The sequence below is a fragment of the Tiliqua scincoides genome, chromosome 3 (assembly GCF_035046505.1).
Source record: "Tiliqua scincoides isolate rTilSci1 chromosome 3, rTilSci1.hap2, whole genome shotgun sequence".
NCBI classification, from domain to species: domain Eukaryota; kingdom Metazoa; phylum Chordata; class Lepidosauria; order Squamata; family Scincidae; genus Tiliqua; species Tiliqua scincoides.
In genome coordinates this window covers 184,208,411-184,224,617 of record NC_089823.1, presented here as the reverse complement: position 1 = coordinate 184,224,617, position 16,207 = coordinate 184,208,411, and the positions used below count along the sequence as shown (strand labels likewise).

At 44.2% G+C, this 16,207-nt stretch overlaps 1 protein-coding gene across 3 annotated transcripts in view; it reads right to left on the bottom strand.

Annotated features, from left to right (window-relative positions):
• Positions 1–5,763: 5,763 nt before the first annotated feature.
• XPNPEP1 (X-prolyl aminopeptidase 1) overlaps positions 5,764–16,207 on the bottom strand; it is a 48,178-nt gene continuing 37,734 nt past the window's right edge. For all 3 annotated transcript variants that reach the window (XM_066619558.1, XM_066619559.1, XM_066619560.1), the window contains 6 exons: positions 15,319–15,379; positions 14,141–14,210; positions 12,442–12,615; positions 11,071–11,147; positions 8,616–8,714; positions 5,764–7,324 (listed from right to left, as the gene is read on the bottom strand). In XM_066619558.1, the coding sequence (XP_066475655.1) occupies positions 7,196–7,324; positions 8,616–8,714; positions 11,071–11,147; positions 12,442–12,615; positions 14,141–14,210; positions 15,319–15,379 (610 nt within the window). In that variant the 3' untranslated portion in view covers positions 5,764–7,195. The remainder of the gene's footprint in view (positions 7,325–8,615; positions 8,715–11,070; positions 11,148–12,441; positions 12,616–14,140; positions 14,211–15,318; positions 15,380–16,207) is intronic.

The window sequence follows — 16,207 nt, the reverse complement described above, 5'->3', positions numbered from 1 at the left end:
AATGGAGGCTCTACCCTCTAGACCAGACCTCCTGCCTCTTCTAAGATGGGAAGGGAAGCCTCTTCTAAGATGGTGCCTGCCACCCATCAATCTGGTAAGTTCCAATATCCATAATCATTTTAATAATCCGCAGCTCAGTTAATCAGAGATACCTTCTGTTGCAGCCCTGTTTAATATAGAAGTGAACACAGAGATGGGCTCTCTTACACCAGGGTTAATAAGCAGGATAGTCTGCATTCTGTGATTTCTTGAACAGATGCAAACATGGATTTTGGTCTAGAGCACAGAATTCAGCACCCTATTGACAATGCTGGTTTTTGCTTAAAAAGAAAAAAACAAGTTTCTGGACCGCAAGACTGCAAATCTGTTACAGGCTATGACTGATGAAATTGCAAAAGCCAGAGAGGGCAAGCTTTAGGTTGGTTAGAAGTTTATAAGACAGAGCCTAGGTACCTAACTCTTTGGCCCCACCCACAGACTTGCAGAATCAAAGTGCAAAGTAGCTTGTGTTTGCAAACTTGCTTTTATTTACATAATAAATACAAACTACAGAATTTAGTAGTGGGTTTAGAGAGTAGGTAAAGGGGGTTTACAAGCAAGATATCGTGCAATGGGAGGGGGGGCTGGCGGCATTTAGTGTGCCATCTCCTCCTCCAGAAGGTCTTAGTCCTTAGCTGTTGATTTTCCTTCCATTCTGTGAGTCTACATTTCTTTCATAGGAGCTTTCTCAGCCTTTCTTTCCCTGAAAGTGGACGTTCCATCCCCTGTCACCATGCTGTGTCTTTGCAGAAGTGCTCTCGAAATTAAAACTTGGCAGACACAAGAAGTGAAGTTCTTAGCTCAGTGCCCAGGGAAGTTATGCAAGTTAAGTCGATGGCACTGAGATGAGGAAAACACACCCTGGAGAAATGAATCATTGATAGGAGATCCTAAATATTAATAAGATGCAAGAAGAGAGGATACTTTATGCAACTTTGCACTTAGCCCAAATGCCTGGGTAGATTCTGAATAGCAGGAAAACACTCGCAGGTCGACTAGATGACTGCTTCAAAGCCATTCAGATACCTTTATGTACTGAGCAAATGCATGTCTTTCCAAATGTGGAAAGGATTATTTATTCAGCTCTCCCAAGCTAAGGCAGTGCTTTAGCCTAAGAGAGGATTAAAATCAAAATTGCCATTCAGAATGGTTCTGACTCTCTCCTGATGGGCTTCATTTTTCTTTAGTCAATAGCCGCTGGATTGGGAGCCCCATTCAGCTGTTATTGCCTAAAGAAAAACAAAGGCTATCAGGGCTAATAACACTTCAAATACCATGTGTAATTTGGCCCTTCTAGAAAGTTCTAGAGCAGTGGTTCCCAAACTGTGGGTCATGACTTTTTGGTGGCTCGCAAAAAGTTTGCAGCATTTCCAACTGGAACCACTTGGTGATATATGAGGCCCATGCTGTCACTCCTGGGATTCACCACCGGCTGCCACTTTTATCACCACGCGATCTTGGCTGTCTTCGGCCTGCTCTGGGCCTTGTCACATTGTGTTTTCATTGCTCCAGCCGACATGAGGTGACTCAATTTTTTAAACAACAATCTATATTGCGACCCATATAGCACACACTGTTATTCCGGCCAGCTCACCGTCACTCCTGGGACTCTGTGCTAGCTGCTACTCTTGCTGACAAGCCACAAAAAGTCAATGGAACAAGGCCCTGAGTGGGCCAAAGACAGCTGAGCTCGGGCAGCAATGAGAGCAGCTGCTGGCAATGAGTCGCAGGAATGACGGTGAGTTAGCTGGTGACAAGTGTGTGCTAAAAAATTGGGAAGTGCAGTTCTAGAGGGTTCTTGCATGGGCTCACACAGATGCATTCTCACGCATGCAGAATGAGAATTCCTACCAAGCCAAGATTGTGTGCGACACACTCAACCCCCGCAACAGTAAATTGGGAGGACAATATTTGTTCCATGGTACTAGTTTCTTTTAGTTTCCTTCTTTTAGTGGAAAAGACTATATGATTAAATTGGTAAAAAGAGCTTTTCTTTAATTAACTTTTTTTGTCTATGACATCAGTATGCATCAGCTGCAACAACCAAAAATTGGAAAACTTTTAATGAGAGAAGAATTGCAAAGTGCATTGTTCAGCTAGCGCCGCTTTCAGTGCCTCCAGGAATCCCCAAAGGAGGCAAAAGAGTGCAGGGATAGGGCCTCATTTTAATTGTTGTATTAAAATTCTTCCAAGCTAGTACAAGCCAGTACACAACCATTAAAGAGGCAAATTAATTAAAATGCCAGCACAGTTCTTTTCAGATCCTGAAAGGTGTTATTATGTTTCTGTCTTATTGCAAACCTCTGTTAGACCCCCAAAGTCTTTTTTTTTTAAATATGCTTCTATTTTTGAAAAAAAAAATCTTCTTTCTCCCATTGAAGCTAATTGATCTCCCATTGATTTCTGAGACATGAAGGAAAGTTTCTGCAATTTGAGGTGTTAGATTATCTTCTTTGCCTGCCATGACTAAGCCAAAGTACAAGTGTATTCATAGGCTGAGGCTGTTCATTCTACCTTTCCTTTGTAGTTTGGATCTTTAGCAGCAGTCATATTTGGTTATTGTGATTGAGAGATGCTTAACATTAACTGTATAGCAACTTAGACCTGTAACTATGCTTAAGTATGCATCATGGAAACAATCACATGTTCTTCCCCTGCTTACCCATCTCCATTTCCTTCCTTGGTTTTTTCCCTTGTGCCTGATTAGACTGTAACCCCCCAAGGCAGGGTCCTGTCTGCTCAATCTGTGTAAAGAGCCATACATATGAATGGTTCTAAATAAATAACCACTGAGACCCAAACCCTAACCAACTTTCCAGCACTGACATAGCTGGGCCAATGGAGCATGGGCTGCATCCTGCAGTTGGGTGGCAGTCATGGAGGCCTCCTCAAGGTAAAGGAATGTTTGTTCCTCTACCTCGGAGCTGCATTGGCCTTACCTCAGTTGGTTTAGGACTGCTATCTGAGGGCCCAATCCTATCCAACTTTCTAGCGCCAGTGCAACTGCAATACAGCCCTGAGGTAAGGGAACAAATGTTCCCATCACAGAGGCTTCCTCAAGTTAATGCCTCCCCATCACAAGAAGCAGTGCATACCTCATTGGCACAGCAGCACCAGCACTGGAAAATTGGATAGGATTGGGCCCTGAGTTGGTAGCAAAGTCTGACCCCCACCCAAATACTGGGGTCACAGTGCTTCATTTGCAGTACTGAATCACTCCTATCCTTGGAAAAAGGTAAAGGTGTGTGCTTGCAGTCAGAGACACACTGAGGTGGGGACAAACTTGGACTCCATTCCGGCATCAGTGACTCCAGTATCAGAAGGCTTTGTGTCTCTGATTACACCTTGATTACACCTGTTCTATGGGTTTTTTCTTCTGTGGAGGGGAAAGTAGACATCAACCTAGTTCCAAAGTCAAGTATGGGCGTTTATTCCACTAGAAATGTATATCACATATCCTCCAGCTCTGCTCCTTAACTGCTCAAAAGGTGGGGTAGGAATTTGGGTAATGTTCTTGGAATGACCTTAGGTAATATTTGAGTCCTTCTTTGCTTGAAGGCAAACTCATCCTCTAGTCTTGCCCCAGATATAGTCCACTCCATTAGCTGACATCCTTCTTCCAGTTTCTGGTGGAGCTCCACATGTTTGCTTCCTCATTCTGGCTGTCTCCTACCCTCATTTATGACTGCTTTGCATTTTTTTTAGCCATGGGGGATACATCCCCAATAGGTGTAGAAAGTCACATCCTTACAACCCCCCTTTTCTCACCCACCCACCCCCCACGCAGAGGCAGAGGTGATTCACTGTATATTTTTTCCCACAAGAATTCTGTACAAGTTTCTTTTTATCACTGTCCAGGTGCGTGGGAATGCTACACCTTCATATTAAGACCACTTGTCCTTTAAGGGTTGGTCTCAAGCTCATGATGACCTCTCCAACCACAGAACTTCTGAGCCCTGCATAGCATTATCTTTGCTCTTAGATTCCAACCCCAGTCAGATCAAATCAAGACAACCTCATGCTTTGGAAAGAAGCAGGTTTAATTTTAGTGTAAAGTAATGCAGGCATGTGGGCATTAGTCTTAGAGAAGAAGAATCATATAATTCCTTCCTGTTTAAAAGTCAACTAACATGGTTATCAACAGGTCCATCCAATAACAGAAACAAGACAAGAGTCAATCACTGTCAACTTCTGAATGGCAACAGTAGTTTTTGTTTTTTTTCCTTTTCCCTATTACTGATTATTGACACCATCAACATAATCCTATGCAAGTTTACTCAGATGTAAGTCCCACTCTGTTCAAGGGGACTTAATCCCAGATAAGTATGTGTAGGCTTGCAGCCTGAATCACTGGAGCAACATTTCCCTTGTGCTGTGTTTGAATGGAAAGATCTGTTTTAGGAGCATGGCTTCATTCTTCCATTCTCATGCAGGCACAGTGAAATTGCTGGCACAGATCCAAGCAGCCTGGTGTAATGCCAGGCTGCTCAAGAGGGGGGTTAGGATACAGCCTAAGTTGCTCAGGCAACTTAGCCCCCCAGCTAAGCCCCCGGCTAAGCCCCCCAGCCCCCCCAGCTCATTCTGCTCATAGGCCCATCCTCCCCCACTCTGAAACACCCCCATTCCACCCTCCTACTACCCTCCCCAACTCCCTGCCCCGGCCTCCCTCAGATGGGGATAAAATCCTTGCTGCTGAATATTAAGCTGTCTGGGAAGGCAGAATATAGCAGCATCCATAGTTTTCATCCATCTAGGGCAGTGATTTTCAACCTTTTCCTTCTTGTGGCACACTGACAAGTTACTAAAATTATCAAGGGCTTGATAATTTTGATTACCTTCATCCAGCCCTGTCTGTATTTTTTTAGTTGCACAAAATCATACTCTTTCCAATGCTAACATGTTCCTTCACAAAAATGACCAGATAGTTAGTCATGCCTGAACATAGACTAGTAGTAGAGTATAAAGCACCTTCATCTCGCACTCACACCAGATTATTAAAAGCCAGTATGGTGAAGTGGTTCATGTAAGATAAGGAATTCCAATCTCTACTCAAGTCACTGACCTTATAACCTTGAAACAGCTGCAATCTCTAACCTAACCCACTTCACAGAGTTCTTGTGAGGATGACATTGAAGAGAGGCAAGTCATGCATGCAGCATAGTAGAACAAATAGATAAAAAGCAGGGCAAGGAAACGGGTGTCTGTACTGAGCTCTTTGTTGTCGCCACAAAACTGAGAGTGTGTTGTGCCCCCATGAGGGTAGCAGCAGTCAGCACACACAGAGATCTCTGATCTTGAGGAAACTGTCCCTGAAAGGCAAAAGCATGCAGGCCTTTGCGTGGGAATTAAGTAGCTAGATATATGAAAAACAGAATCATTTATGCATATGGGTGAGCCATAAGAGTCAGCCCTTCCCCCAAACATCAGTTTGAATCATATAATCCTCTTCCACACTCCTCCTCCATGCTCATGAATGACAGCTTTCATTTTCTACTAAATCACAGTTTCCCATTAAATAAAAATTCAAGGAACTGGTTTATTCCAATGCTAATTAAAACAATCCAGGTTCAAATTGAACCATCGTCTCATGCATCAGACAATTTTTATTTAGGAGCAAGAATGCATGAAAATTAAGAAAATTTGGCTAAATCACCCACTCCTATTGCAAGAATACTTTTTTTTTCTTTTTCTCTCATCACAGGTTCATGGAGTTGAACACACAAAGAAAGTAGTATGATGTTTATTGGCACTTGGAGCTCTTGACTGCGGGCCGATACAGTCAGCAGAAACACAGTTCTAAATGTGCAAAAAATGCACTCAAACATTAAAAGGCCATTTACACACTGCATTTTCCAACATGGGTATTAAAAATTACTTAATGCATCCTTCCAGAAGCCCACACCCTCCACAAGGACCAGAGGGTTAAGAAAGACACTTGATATCTGTGTATACTTTTGACAATATGGGTATTAATACCCACATTGCACTGGTTCATGCAGACTTTGTGAACTTTGTCCTTTGAAAATAATTGGGTCTGGGGCAAACTGAGTTGATTGATAGGAGAGTGTATGGAAGTTCATGTCTGTGGTGCTTGATCATGATATCTGTTGTGAAGAGGCAACAATATCTGTGATATCTCAGTACAGCCGCTGAGTGATATACGTGTGCGTGTGTGAACTCACCCTTACCTGGATTTCAGCTAAAGTCTGGAATGCAGCAAAGCTAGCCATTGAAGCCTTGCATTATATGGCCCTGGTAAAGACTGCTTCTCAGAAAACCTAGGGCCTAATCCTATCCAACTTTCCAGCGCTGATGCAGCCATGCCAATGGGGCATGTGCTGCATCCTGCAATGGGGAACAGTCATTGGAGGCCTCCCCAAGGTAAGGGAATGTTTGCTCCCTTACATCAGGGCTGCATTGCAGCCGCATTGGCATTGGAAAGTTAGGTAGGATTGGGCCCCTAGAGCTATGCAGATGATTACTGAACCACACATCTTTGCTTGAAGAAGTGTGGCAATGTTCTCCTTACTACTTGGCAGGATTTTACAGATTGCCTGAGAGGGCTGAGAACATGCCTCAGTTGCTTGGCCACTTACATGACTTAGGGCGCAATCCTAACCAACTTTCCAGCACTGGCATAGCTGTGCCAGTGGGTCATGTGCTGCATCCTGCAGATGGAGGGCAGTCACAGAGGCCTCCTCAAGGTAAAGCAATGTTTGTTCCTTTATCTCGGAATTGCATAGCCCTTACCTGGGTGCTGGAAAGTTGGTTAGGACTGCGTCCTGAGGAAATTCACATAAACAACTATAACTTGATCTGGTCAAAGTTTTCATGGTGAACTTGCACTGTTACATCCTCTACCCACCTCTCTGATCCACCCTCTCCATGAAGATAGGGATTTCATGGTTGTGGTTTTATGTTTGTTCATTATTAAGGGAAAATGAGAGAGAATCATGAGGGAAGCAATCCTTCCACAAAACCAGCACTCTCCCCAATAATTTCTGTTCATTATGAAAACATATACCTTCCCTATCACCCCCACCCCGGCATGGCAGCACTGAAGAGAGTATCAGAAAGTTGAATCAGTCCTATACTTGCAATTTCAAAAAGGAATTATTAAAAAAAAAATAAAAATAAAACCACCCACCCACTGCCGTTAGTGCATTTTGGAGATTGGCTCAGTTTCCCGAATGAGCCATTGAAGAGCTTCATGTCGTCCTTGTCGTTCAAGTTCTGCACCAACCACCTCTCTGCATTTTTTGTGGTAGTTGTTCACCCAGTCACACTAGAGGAAGGGAGAAAAAGGAAAGGAAATGTCTACCTTGATCACCAGCCAACAAAGAGTCACTTGGAAGGGGCATATTTGACACCCTGCATTGGCCTTCTAAAAAGCTCAGCGCAAATAAATGGCAACCCATCTTGTATGTTGACCATGGAGGGACCTTAAAAGCAGCTGGATATGATAGTCCTGAAGAACATTACAAGAGCCCTGCTGGATCAAGCCAAAGGCCCATCTAGTCCAACATTCTGTTTCCCACAGTGGTTTCTAAGTAGCCCTCATGCAGAAGGTGAAGGCAACACCCTTCTTCCACCATTTCTCCTCTGCAAATGATATTCAGAGGCACACTGCCTCTTGTTCTGGAAATGGAATATAGCCATCATGGTTGGTAGTCAGTGAAAGATTTATGCTTCATGAATTTAATTCCATTTAATGCCACCTAAGGTAGTGACCATCATCATCATCCTATCTTGTGATAATAAATTTGAGATGCAAATATTGTTTTTGAGCTATGGTGACCAGAACTATAAGCAATATTCCAGATGTGGCCACACCCAAGATTTGTATAAGGGCATTATAATGTTATAAGTTTTGTAATCAATCCCTTTTCTAATTATCCCTAGCATGGAATTGAGGTGACCTCTTTCCTGTTAGTTAGTGGGCATCCAGATTCCAGAGCACAAAGAGATTCTCTTTGTTTATGAAGACAAACACTATGTGCCAGTGTTTGTGTGCATTGTGCCCCTGAGTATGCATTGGTTCAGGGCTGGAACTTGCCAATGTACTCTCCCCCCACCACTACCACCATGTGGACTTTTCATCACAGGTAAGGTCTGAGGGGGGCCAAAAAATAAGCATTGTTTGATTACTGAATATGTGCTCTCAGTAGAAAACTATTTCAGGACTCCCACTGAATGGTGAAATATGAGCGGTCCTGCTTTTCACTGCTTGCATGAGATGCCTGGAACGTATGTATTTATCACTATACAATAGCCTCTGTGATAAAATCTTCAGAATTCCAAGCAACTATAATTCCTGAAAGGTCTGTAAATCAGAACGGTCTCTCACTTCACACTCCACTCAGTAAATTAATTGCACCATTCACACAACCTTCTTGCCAAGTTTGATAAAAATGCACAAGTATGATGGATTTGGCTGTAACTAAGTGCTGAAATGGGTCTTATCATTCTGTCTGGCAACTCAAGAAAAGGGAAACAAAAGAAAAGCGTTTCTGGGATATTGAAAACCTTCATGGTACCAACCCTAGTAAATAAGATGGAGTTTATATCTCTCTTACCTCTTTTGGAGTCAGCAAATGAACATTTATCATTTTGGTCTGGATTGGGACCAGGGTCAAGGGTTCAAAAGTGAGGCTTCCTCTGTTGCTGAAATTGTACTGACAACAAAAAGTATATTGGTCACTGGAGGAAGATGCAAGAAACACCTCTCTCTACAGACTCCACATACAACTTCCCAGAGTAGGCCATGACATCTGTGCTTACTACAGTACTTCCCTTTAGCAGACAAGCCACCAGGAAGGAGAACTCTTGCTGGGGCAGAAAACCATACAAAGAATTGCCTTCCCTACCAGACTTTTGTGCAGAATAAACCAAAGTGGGTAGGTAGGAAGAGGAGGAGGAAGCTTTTTGGATGCCGCGGTATCTAAGCCAGACTGCACCAAACACAAGTGTGTGTTTCAAGCAGTTTCCATCCAGTTAGTGCATAAAACTTTCTTTTGTTAGCAACCAAGTCAGCCAATGTGAAGATGCAGGATACTTTCCAAAGTCATGTTTTGCCTCAGAGGCAGGAGGCAACAGCCATATCCTGAGACAGGAGGGAAAAGACCACATGGAGGAGCAGGAAACTTTACAAAAGGCCCTCCAGCAGGAATGCTTGAATGGCACCATTCACTTGGCAGGAGAAACAGCAGCAGCAGACTTGGCAATGGAGGAAGGAAAGAGTCAGCCTACATTCTACAGACAAAGGCTCAGGCCTCTCTTCAAGGCAGAGCAGCATATTCCAAAACAATCTGAAGCAGTGAAGCCCAGTTGCCCAATTAGAGCTTTAAGGAAGAGAAACACTAGTTCCTCACCTCCTCCGTGCCTGGGTACAATAAATTCCTCCACATTACGAGTCCAGTTAGGCGGTTTGTGCTATGGGGAACTCTGTTTAGGTACCAATTATAAAACCATTCAGCACTACAACCTTCGTGCTGGCAATTCACGACGTGTATGAGCCTTTCAGCAACAAGGACCATGTTTGCTTTGGATCAGGGCTGTGGTGCTGGAGGCAGTTAACTTCTTCTCCCCCTGGTGCCATGCCCCAATCCAAATGGTCCCCCTGAAGGTGCTATCAATTGCCAAGGGAGAAACTTAAGAGACACAAGAACTGTACCTATATAATTTTTGTCTCTGTGGACAATAGCAGCCTTAAAGTGGGGGTGAGAGGTTTAAGTCAGAGAGTCTGCATGAAGTGAAAGCCGCCTTGAGTGCTCCTTTCTGAATTGGAAAGGCAGGATATTATTATTATTATTATTATTATTATTAACAGTATTTATATACCGCTTTTCAACTAAAAGTTCACAAAGCGGTTTACAGAGAAAAATCAAATAACTAATGGCTCCTTGTCCCAAAAGGGTTCACAATCTAAAAAGATGCAAAAAGAACACCAGCAGAAAGCCACTAGAACAGACACTGCTAGGGTGAGGTAGGCCAGTTACTCTCCCCCTGCTAAAAAGAGGAGCACCCACTTGAAAAAGTGCCTCTTACCCAATTAGCAGGGGTTTGATATAAATAAATAAATAAATAAATAAATAAATAAATAAATAAATAAATAAATAAATGCTTTCCCATCCCACAAGCCTAATCCCAACTGGAACCTTTACTTTTTAAGAAAGAAAAAAAAAGGACAGAAAAAAAAATACACTGGAAGCTGAAACCCCAGAACTCCAACCTAATATCCCTGATCAGAAGAGAACCTTCATGCATTCCTGGAAGCATGCACCTGCAAGCATGATTGGCTCTACCCCTCACATTATTATTATTATTATTATTATTTTATTAATTTATATCCCGCCTTTATGCCCAAAGGGCACACAAGGCGGCTTACAGCAATTAAAAATACAACATTAAAAACAATAATTAAAACAATTTAGCAATAATTAAAAATCTAAACAACAAACCCCGTTGATCCTCATATAAAAAGCAAGAAAGCCAGCCAGCCTGTCAACAATTAAAAGCTTTTTGAAATAAAAAGGTCTTCAGTCCACGCCGAAATGTTAGCAAAGAGGGAGCAATTCTCAATTCTAAGGGGAGGGTATTCCAAAGTTCGGGGGCCACCACCGAGAAGGCCCTCTTCCTGGCCGCCGCCCCTCTCACCTCTCTTGGTGGTGGCACAGTGTACCTATAGGTACAGGAATGAGGCACATTCCTCATTTCAGACAGAATTTGTCTGAAGCAGTGGGGAGAGATCCTCCCCATGACTGCTGTTCTGGAATATCCAAAATGGAAATTAAGGGGAAGATCTTTCCATGAGTTCAGCATTTGTAGCTGCTAACCAATGCTGAACAGAGGGAAAGAAGGGAGTGTGGCTTCATCACCTCCTCACTAGCAAGGGTGGGACTAAGCCAAGCATGCTAACTAGGAAGCCCTTATGAATACAAGAGCACATGGGACTTTGCTTCTAAAGAGGGTTTAAGCTGGCCCTCAAAGTCTCAGCATTGCTGTTTTGGGGCACCTTTGAGATCCACTCACCTTAGTTTTGGCAGGAACGACAATGACAACATTTTCTATCCGGATCCCAAAAGAGCCATCCTCATAATAACCAGGCTCTGAAGAGAGAAAAAGTTATCAGGAAACATTTCCAGACAGGTTTCCCTCAAAAGTTTAGGAAATCTTCGGCAGGGTCTAGTTTGGCTGCTGAACAGCCCGGGAATTCCAGCCTTCAAAGCAGTAAGAAAAATTCATCTCCCACCCAGACACATATATGCCTTTCACAGAAAAAGGCAGCAAAGGCTTCTACTATGGCTGGATCACATAAGCCATTGAGCCGAAGCAGTAGATTCAAGAGATCTGTCCCAAGGAAAATGGGAGATCCATGTGAATGCAGGGATATAGCCAAAGTGCCTGCACAGCTGTGATAGCTATTCCAAATTCAGGTAGTGAACAGGGGACCACTTGCACAAAATTGGCTCTCAGTGCATGCATATTGGGCTGTTAGAATCATGACTAGGAGCTTATGGCGTGAACCAGAAAGCCCCAGTTCAAATTTCACTTGCCACAAACAAACTGGGCATGGATTCTCAATCTCAGCCTTGCATCTGCAATATGGGCATAATCCTGAACTACCTTACAGGATCTTGTAAGGACCCTTGAGTCCTTACTAGGTGCAATGTACTGAACATTTTGTAAGTACTGTGTAAAAATGATACACATTATTATAACTTTTATAAATGTGTAGTTCAATTCTGTGGATGTCTGCTCTGAAGTACGTCCCATTGAATTTAACAGGGTAAGTGTGCATTTATTTGTTAGATTTGTATTCTGCCTTTCTCCCCAAAGGGCACCCAAGGCGACTTGGGTGTATAGCTGCAGTTTTCAAACTCTCCGGGAGTTTGAAACCTGCAGTAAGTCTTTGCGGGGGCGGGGGGGAGGCAGCAGGGGCAGGGGGAAGGCAGCGACGCAATCCGTCGCTCAGGGTGCTGCAGGGACTGGGACGCACTCACCAGCCCCTGCAGCAGCCGTCCCTATATGCGGGGAGCCCTGCGCAAGCGCCTGCAGGGCACCGCAGGCCAGGGAAAGGGAGAGTGGAGCAATCTGCTCTGCCTCCGCAAAAGCGGAAACGGAGCACGATCACCCCACTCTCCCTTAAGGGGGCAGAGGCCAGGACCCACACTTTGAATACCACTGGTGTATAGGATTGTAGCCTTAGAGTCCAATTTTAAAAATAAGAAAGTACCCTAGACTCTCTGTCCTTGTCTATAAAATAGTAACCAAGAGGGTCACAGCACCTCAAATTCTTATGCTAGGAAATATTCCAGAAGCCAGAGACACAAGATCACTTGGTATTTTATTAAGGAAGCCTTCCCCAACCCACCAAAGTGGATAGTCAACAGGAATGAATACCATCAGACACAATCATCCCAGCTTCAAGAGGTTCATCCGCAAAAGTTTTATAGCTAATGCCACATGGACCTTCATGAACATTCAGGAAAGCGCCGACCCCATGTCCTGTGCCGTGCAGGTAATCCAGACCTTGATCCCACAGTGCAGACCGGGCAAAGGAGTCTAGGAGGTGACCTATGAATCACAAGTGGAAGGAGATGCATGATAAATTTGAACAATGACATGATCTAATGTGCCTGCCTTGTTACCATACCACAACTGGGAAAGTGAAACAATGAGAAAAAGTCAAAACTCTTTTCTGTGTTGCAGGGTCTTAAACAGACTACATAAATATTGGCCAACTAAAAGTGTAAATCCTCTTTCATCTATAAAGCCCTGTTCACTATTCCCCCAAAGTTCCATGACACAGTGCCCCCAAACCAGAGGAATGCAGTCCTACTTAAGCCCCAAAGAAACCAGTGAAAGTTATTGGTTGCAATTCATTTGTTCCATGAATTGCAATCAAACTTAAGCAAAACTCCTCCCTCTGGTTTGGGGCCCACTTTTTCAACATTCAAGCTTCTATGATTAGTTGTGCATATTGTATCAAGTCAAAACAGAAGGTTGGTTAATATGTCTCTTGAGCGCACCTCCTTCCCCCCCCAGCAAGTTACAAGATTTGAATTCATGGCCAGCTCTTAGTGACGGTTACCCTAAAATCCAATGAAAAGCAGGTGAACTAAAGAGGAGACTGAGAAAGAAAAGAACTTTCTTAAAATGAAAGAAAGAAAATTTTAAACTGTAACTCTCAATCACCCATTCGAGCACAAGCATAAACCTTTGAGGTGTGCTGTTGGTATTAGAGGAGAAGAGTACTAAGGAGTGTATGAGACATTTACTACAGAGTTTCTGTCACTGACCATAATTCACATATCATGCTAGAGTAAGTTACTGTTAACTCTTCATGATTTCCAAGAACCATACATTTCCTCAACGTCCAAACACAAAGGAATATGGCCAAATGTAATGCAGAACATTGTATCACAGCATATGATTGAGACTTCATGAAGTACATTGGACTTTAATGAAGGTTCCCACATCATTCTATTCACTCCTTCTCCCATATATGTCTCAGTTTCTGGCACAGGTAATACTGTCACGGGTGGGTCAACTTGTGAGGCCTCAAACTTGCCTGGCCTAGCTGTCACACAGCCAACAACGGGCCTGCCTCTAGCAACAGGAGCCCTTTGGGCTCTTCTGGAATAGCTCTATGAGACATAAAATGGAGCCCCTGCTGCTCTAGCAATGTGGATTTTCTGTGGAGGCCTCCGCAGGGCTCTCTGCACACTCAGAGGCCAGCACTATTTGTGGTAAGTAAACCCCCCTTTCTGTCCCAGAAATGACGCCATCCTGGAGATGACATAACTGCTGCAGCCCCACTCCCACAAAGTTTTAAGTGGTTCCCTCCTCCCACGGAGGACTTGGGAACCACTGCACTAGAGATAAAGTTTACACAATATGGAGAATGCAGAGAATCAATCTCCTAGGTTGAGTAAACTTCTATTTGTTGGAGACTCAAAAGTCCAAATCTGAGACACTTTCAGAAGTATCTGCAGACACTTCAGGGAGACCTCGTGAGAGATCTTAATTTCAAAGCCAGCAACATTACTTCTGCCCCCCCCCTTAAACTCAGCTGAGAAGAAAGGTGAAAGCAACCAACCTTTGGTTCCGTTGGGGAATATGGCTGCACTGACAGCTATGTGACCTTTCAGCACATAGGTGAAGCACTCCTGCAAGGCAATGGAACTCTGAGAATAAATAGAGCAGGGACAGGGAATGCCTGGCCCAAAGGTTATTCACAGCAGCACTTGTTGTGTTCTAGTTTCCACCTGCAAAATAACTCTGTCTGTTGTGGTGGAATTGCCCCGGGAACAGGGGTTGGGATCCAGCATAACTGCCAAATCCCTGCCGCACTTCCCGTTCCCCACCAGCCCCCCCTAGGCCCACCTACCACCTGCCCTCCACCTGCCCAGGAACACCTTCCTCCCGTCTCCCTCCTGCCCACCCCAGAGCCTTGCATTGGCCCAGCCAGGCCGATGCAAGGCTCACGGAGTAAGCCACCACGGAGGCTGGATTCAGTCTCCATGTTTCGACACACCTCCGTGCACAAACACGGCTTACTCCTGAGGAGGCACAAACATGCTTTACAGCATGTTTGCGACCCTCCTGGGTCGAAGCAAGGGATTTGCGTTGGCCCGACACATTTTCAGGATTGCGCCCTAAATGTAACAATGTCCTCCTGATCAAATGCATGCACAGACTGGCTAGGGCTGATTTGATGCTGCCATAGCCTCCCCACTCATCCTTGCAGTATATACATGGGAAAATAAGTCAGGAGGGAAAAAGACACTGAACCATGAAGCAGCTACAGTAGGATGAAGTGGGGAGGACTGGGACTTGGAAGCACCTGCCTTCAGCTATTTTTCGTGAACCATCTTGCTACTTTCTCCAAAGACTATGTGCCTGAGAGAACACCAGTCTAGTGCTTCCCTCTCCCACAGAGATGCAGTTGCCTCTAAAGAGAAGTCCCCTCTTGAGGCTTATATTCTCAGTGTGGGGTAGACTACAGCAGGCAATTATTCTCCAATGAGCCTAGCTTGTCATGTGTGGAAGGCGATGCTCATAAGTGAGGGGTTAAGTGCCCTGGAGTCTGCACTGCCCTTCGTGGCTTTTAGGGAGCAGCTTGGCATCAGCAGGGCAGCTCAGTCTCCTCTCAAAGCTCTTCATAATCCATAGAAACCTACGAATAAACCTACCTATTGCATTATTGTTCCAAAAGCTGCATCCCTAAACCAACCACGAGGCCCAATTAACAATGAAAACTGAATTTCTGCATACCTTTTCGTAAGCAGACGGGGTACCAAAATGCATCGTCCTTGTCACATCTGTAGTTCCATCCCTTCCAAAAACAAAACAGAAAAACAGAGAAAGGGATCAAACATAATCTAATTAAGAAAAAGTCAACCTGGAAACACCAGAAGTTTCAAGCTAGAGTCTGTTCTTAACAGCACAGCCTAATGACAGCAGGAGGTAATCTATGAACTTCATATGATGTTATGCAATGGGCAAGACTCAAATTAACAATAAAGGGCATTGCTGGCCTTGAAAAATGCAAGTACTTGAACATGCATGAAAGCTCCTAAAGCACTGAGCTGCCATCACATTACTGAGATGTGTTACTGTGCAGTAAAGTCTCTTATGGGAAAACACACGCACACAGGTCCCTTCCTCATCCAGCACAAAAGCCTTGGAGTTTCACACAATAAGAAACTCTGGACTCCAACAGAAAAATGAAGCCCAAATACAGAATCAGCTACTTCCTGACACACTGGCACCCACTGTAGCACACCAAGTGCCACTGCCACCATACACCCTGGCTCCACCACTCTAAGTCACTACGCTCCTCTCTTCCATCTTCCACTGCATTTGCCTCTTCATTTTCAAATCCAAGGAGCAGAAGCAGGGGAAAGAGGAGCAGCAGAGCTGGACAGACCAAGGCAAAAGCCCTTTCCAATCTGCCATCTGAGGCATCTACCTCGGATGGCCTCACAGATGGACCAGCCCTGGAAATAAACTACATGGAGTGTGGAGTCGCAGCATAGTGGAGTCCACTGTGGCAGCAATCTACTGAAAAAAGATTTCCAGACTAGTGGCTCCCTAAGTATCAGTATCTCGAGCCAACCCCTTGCTAGCTACACTAATACATTGTTTTCCACCCTTCTGGGAT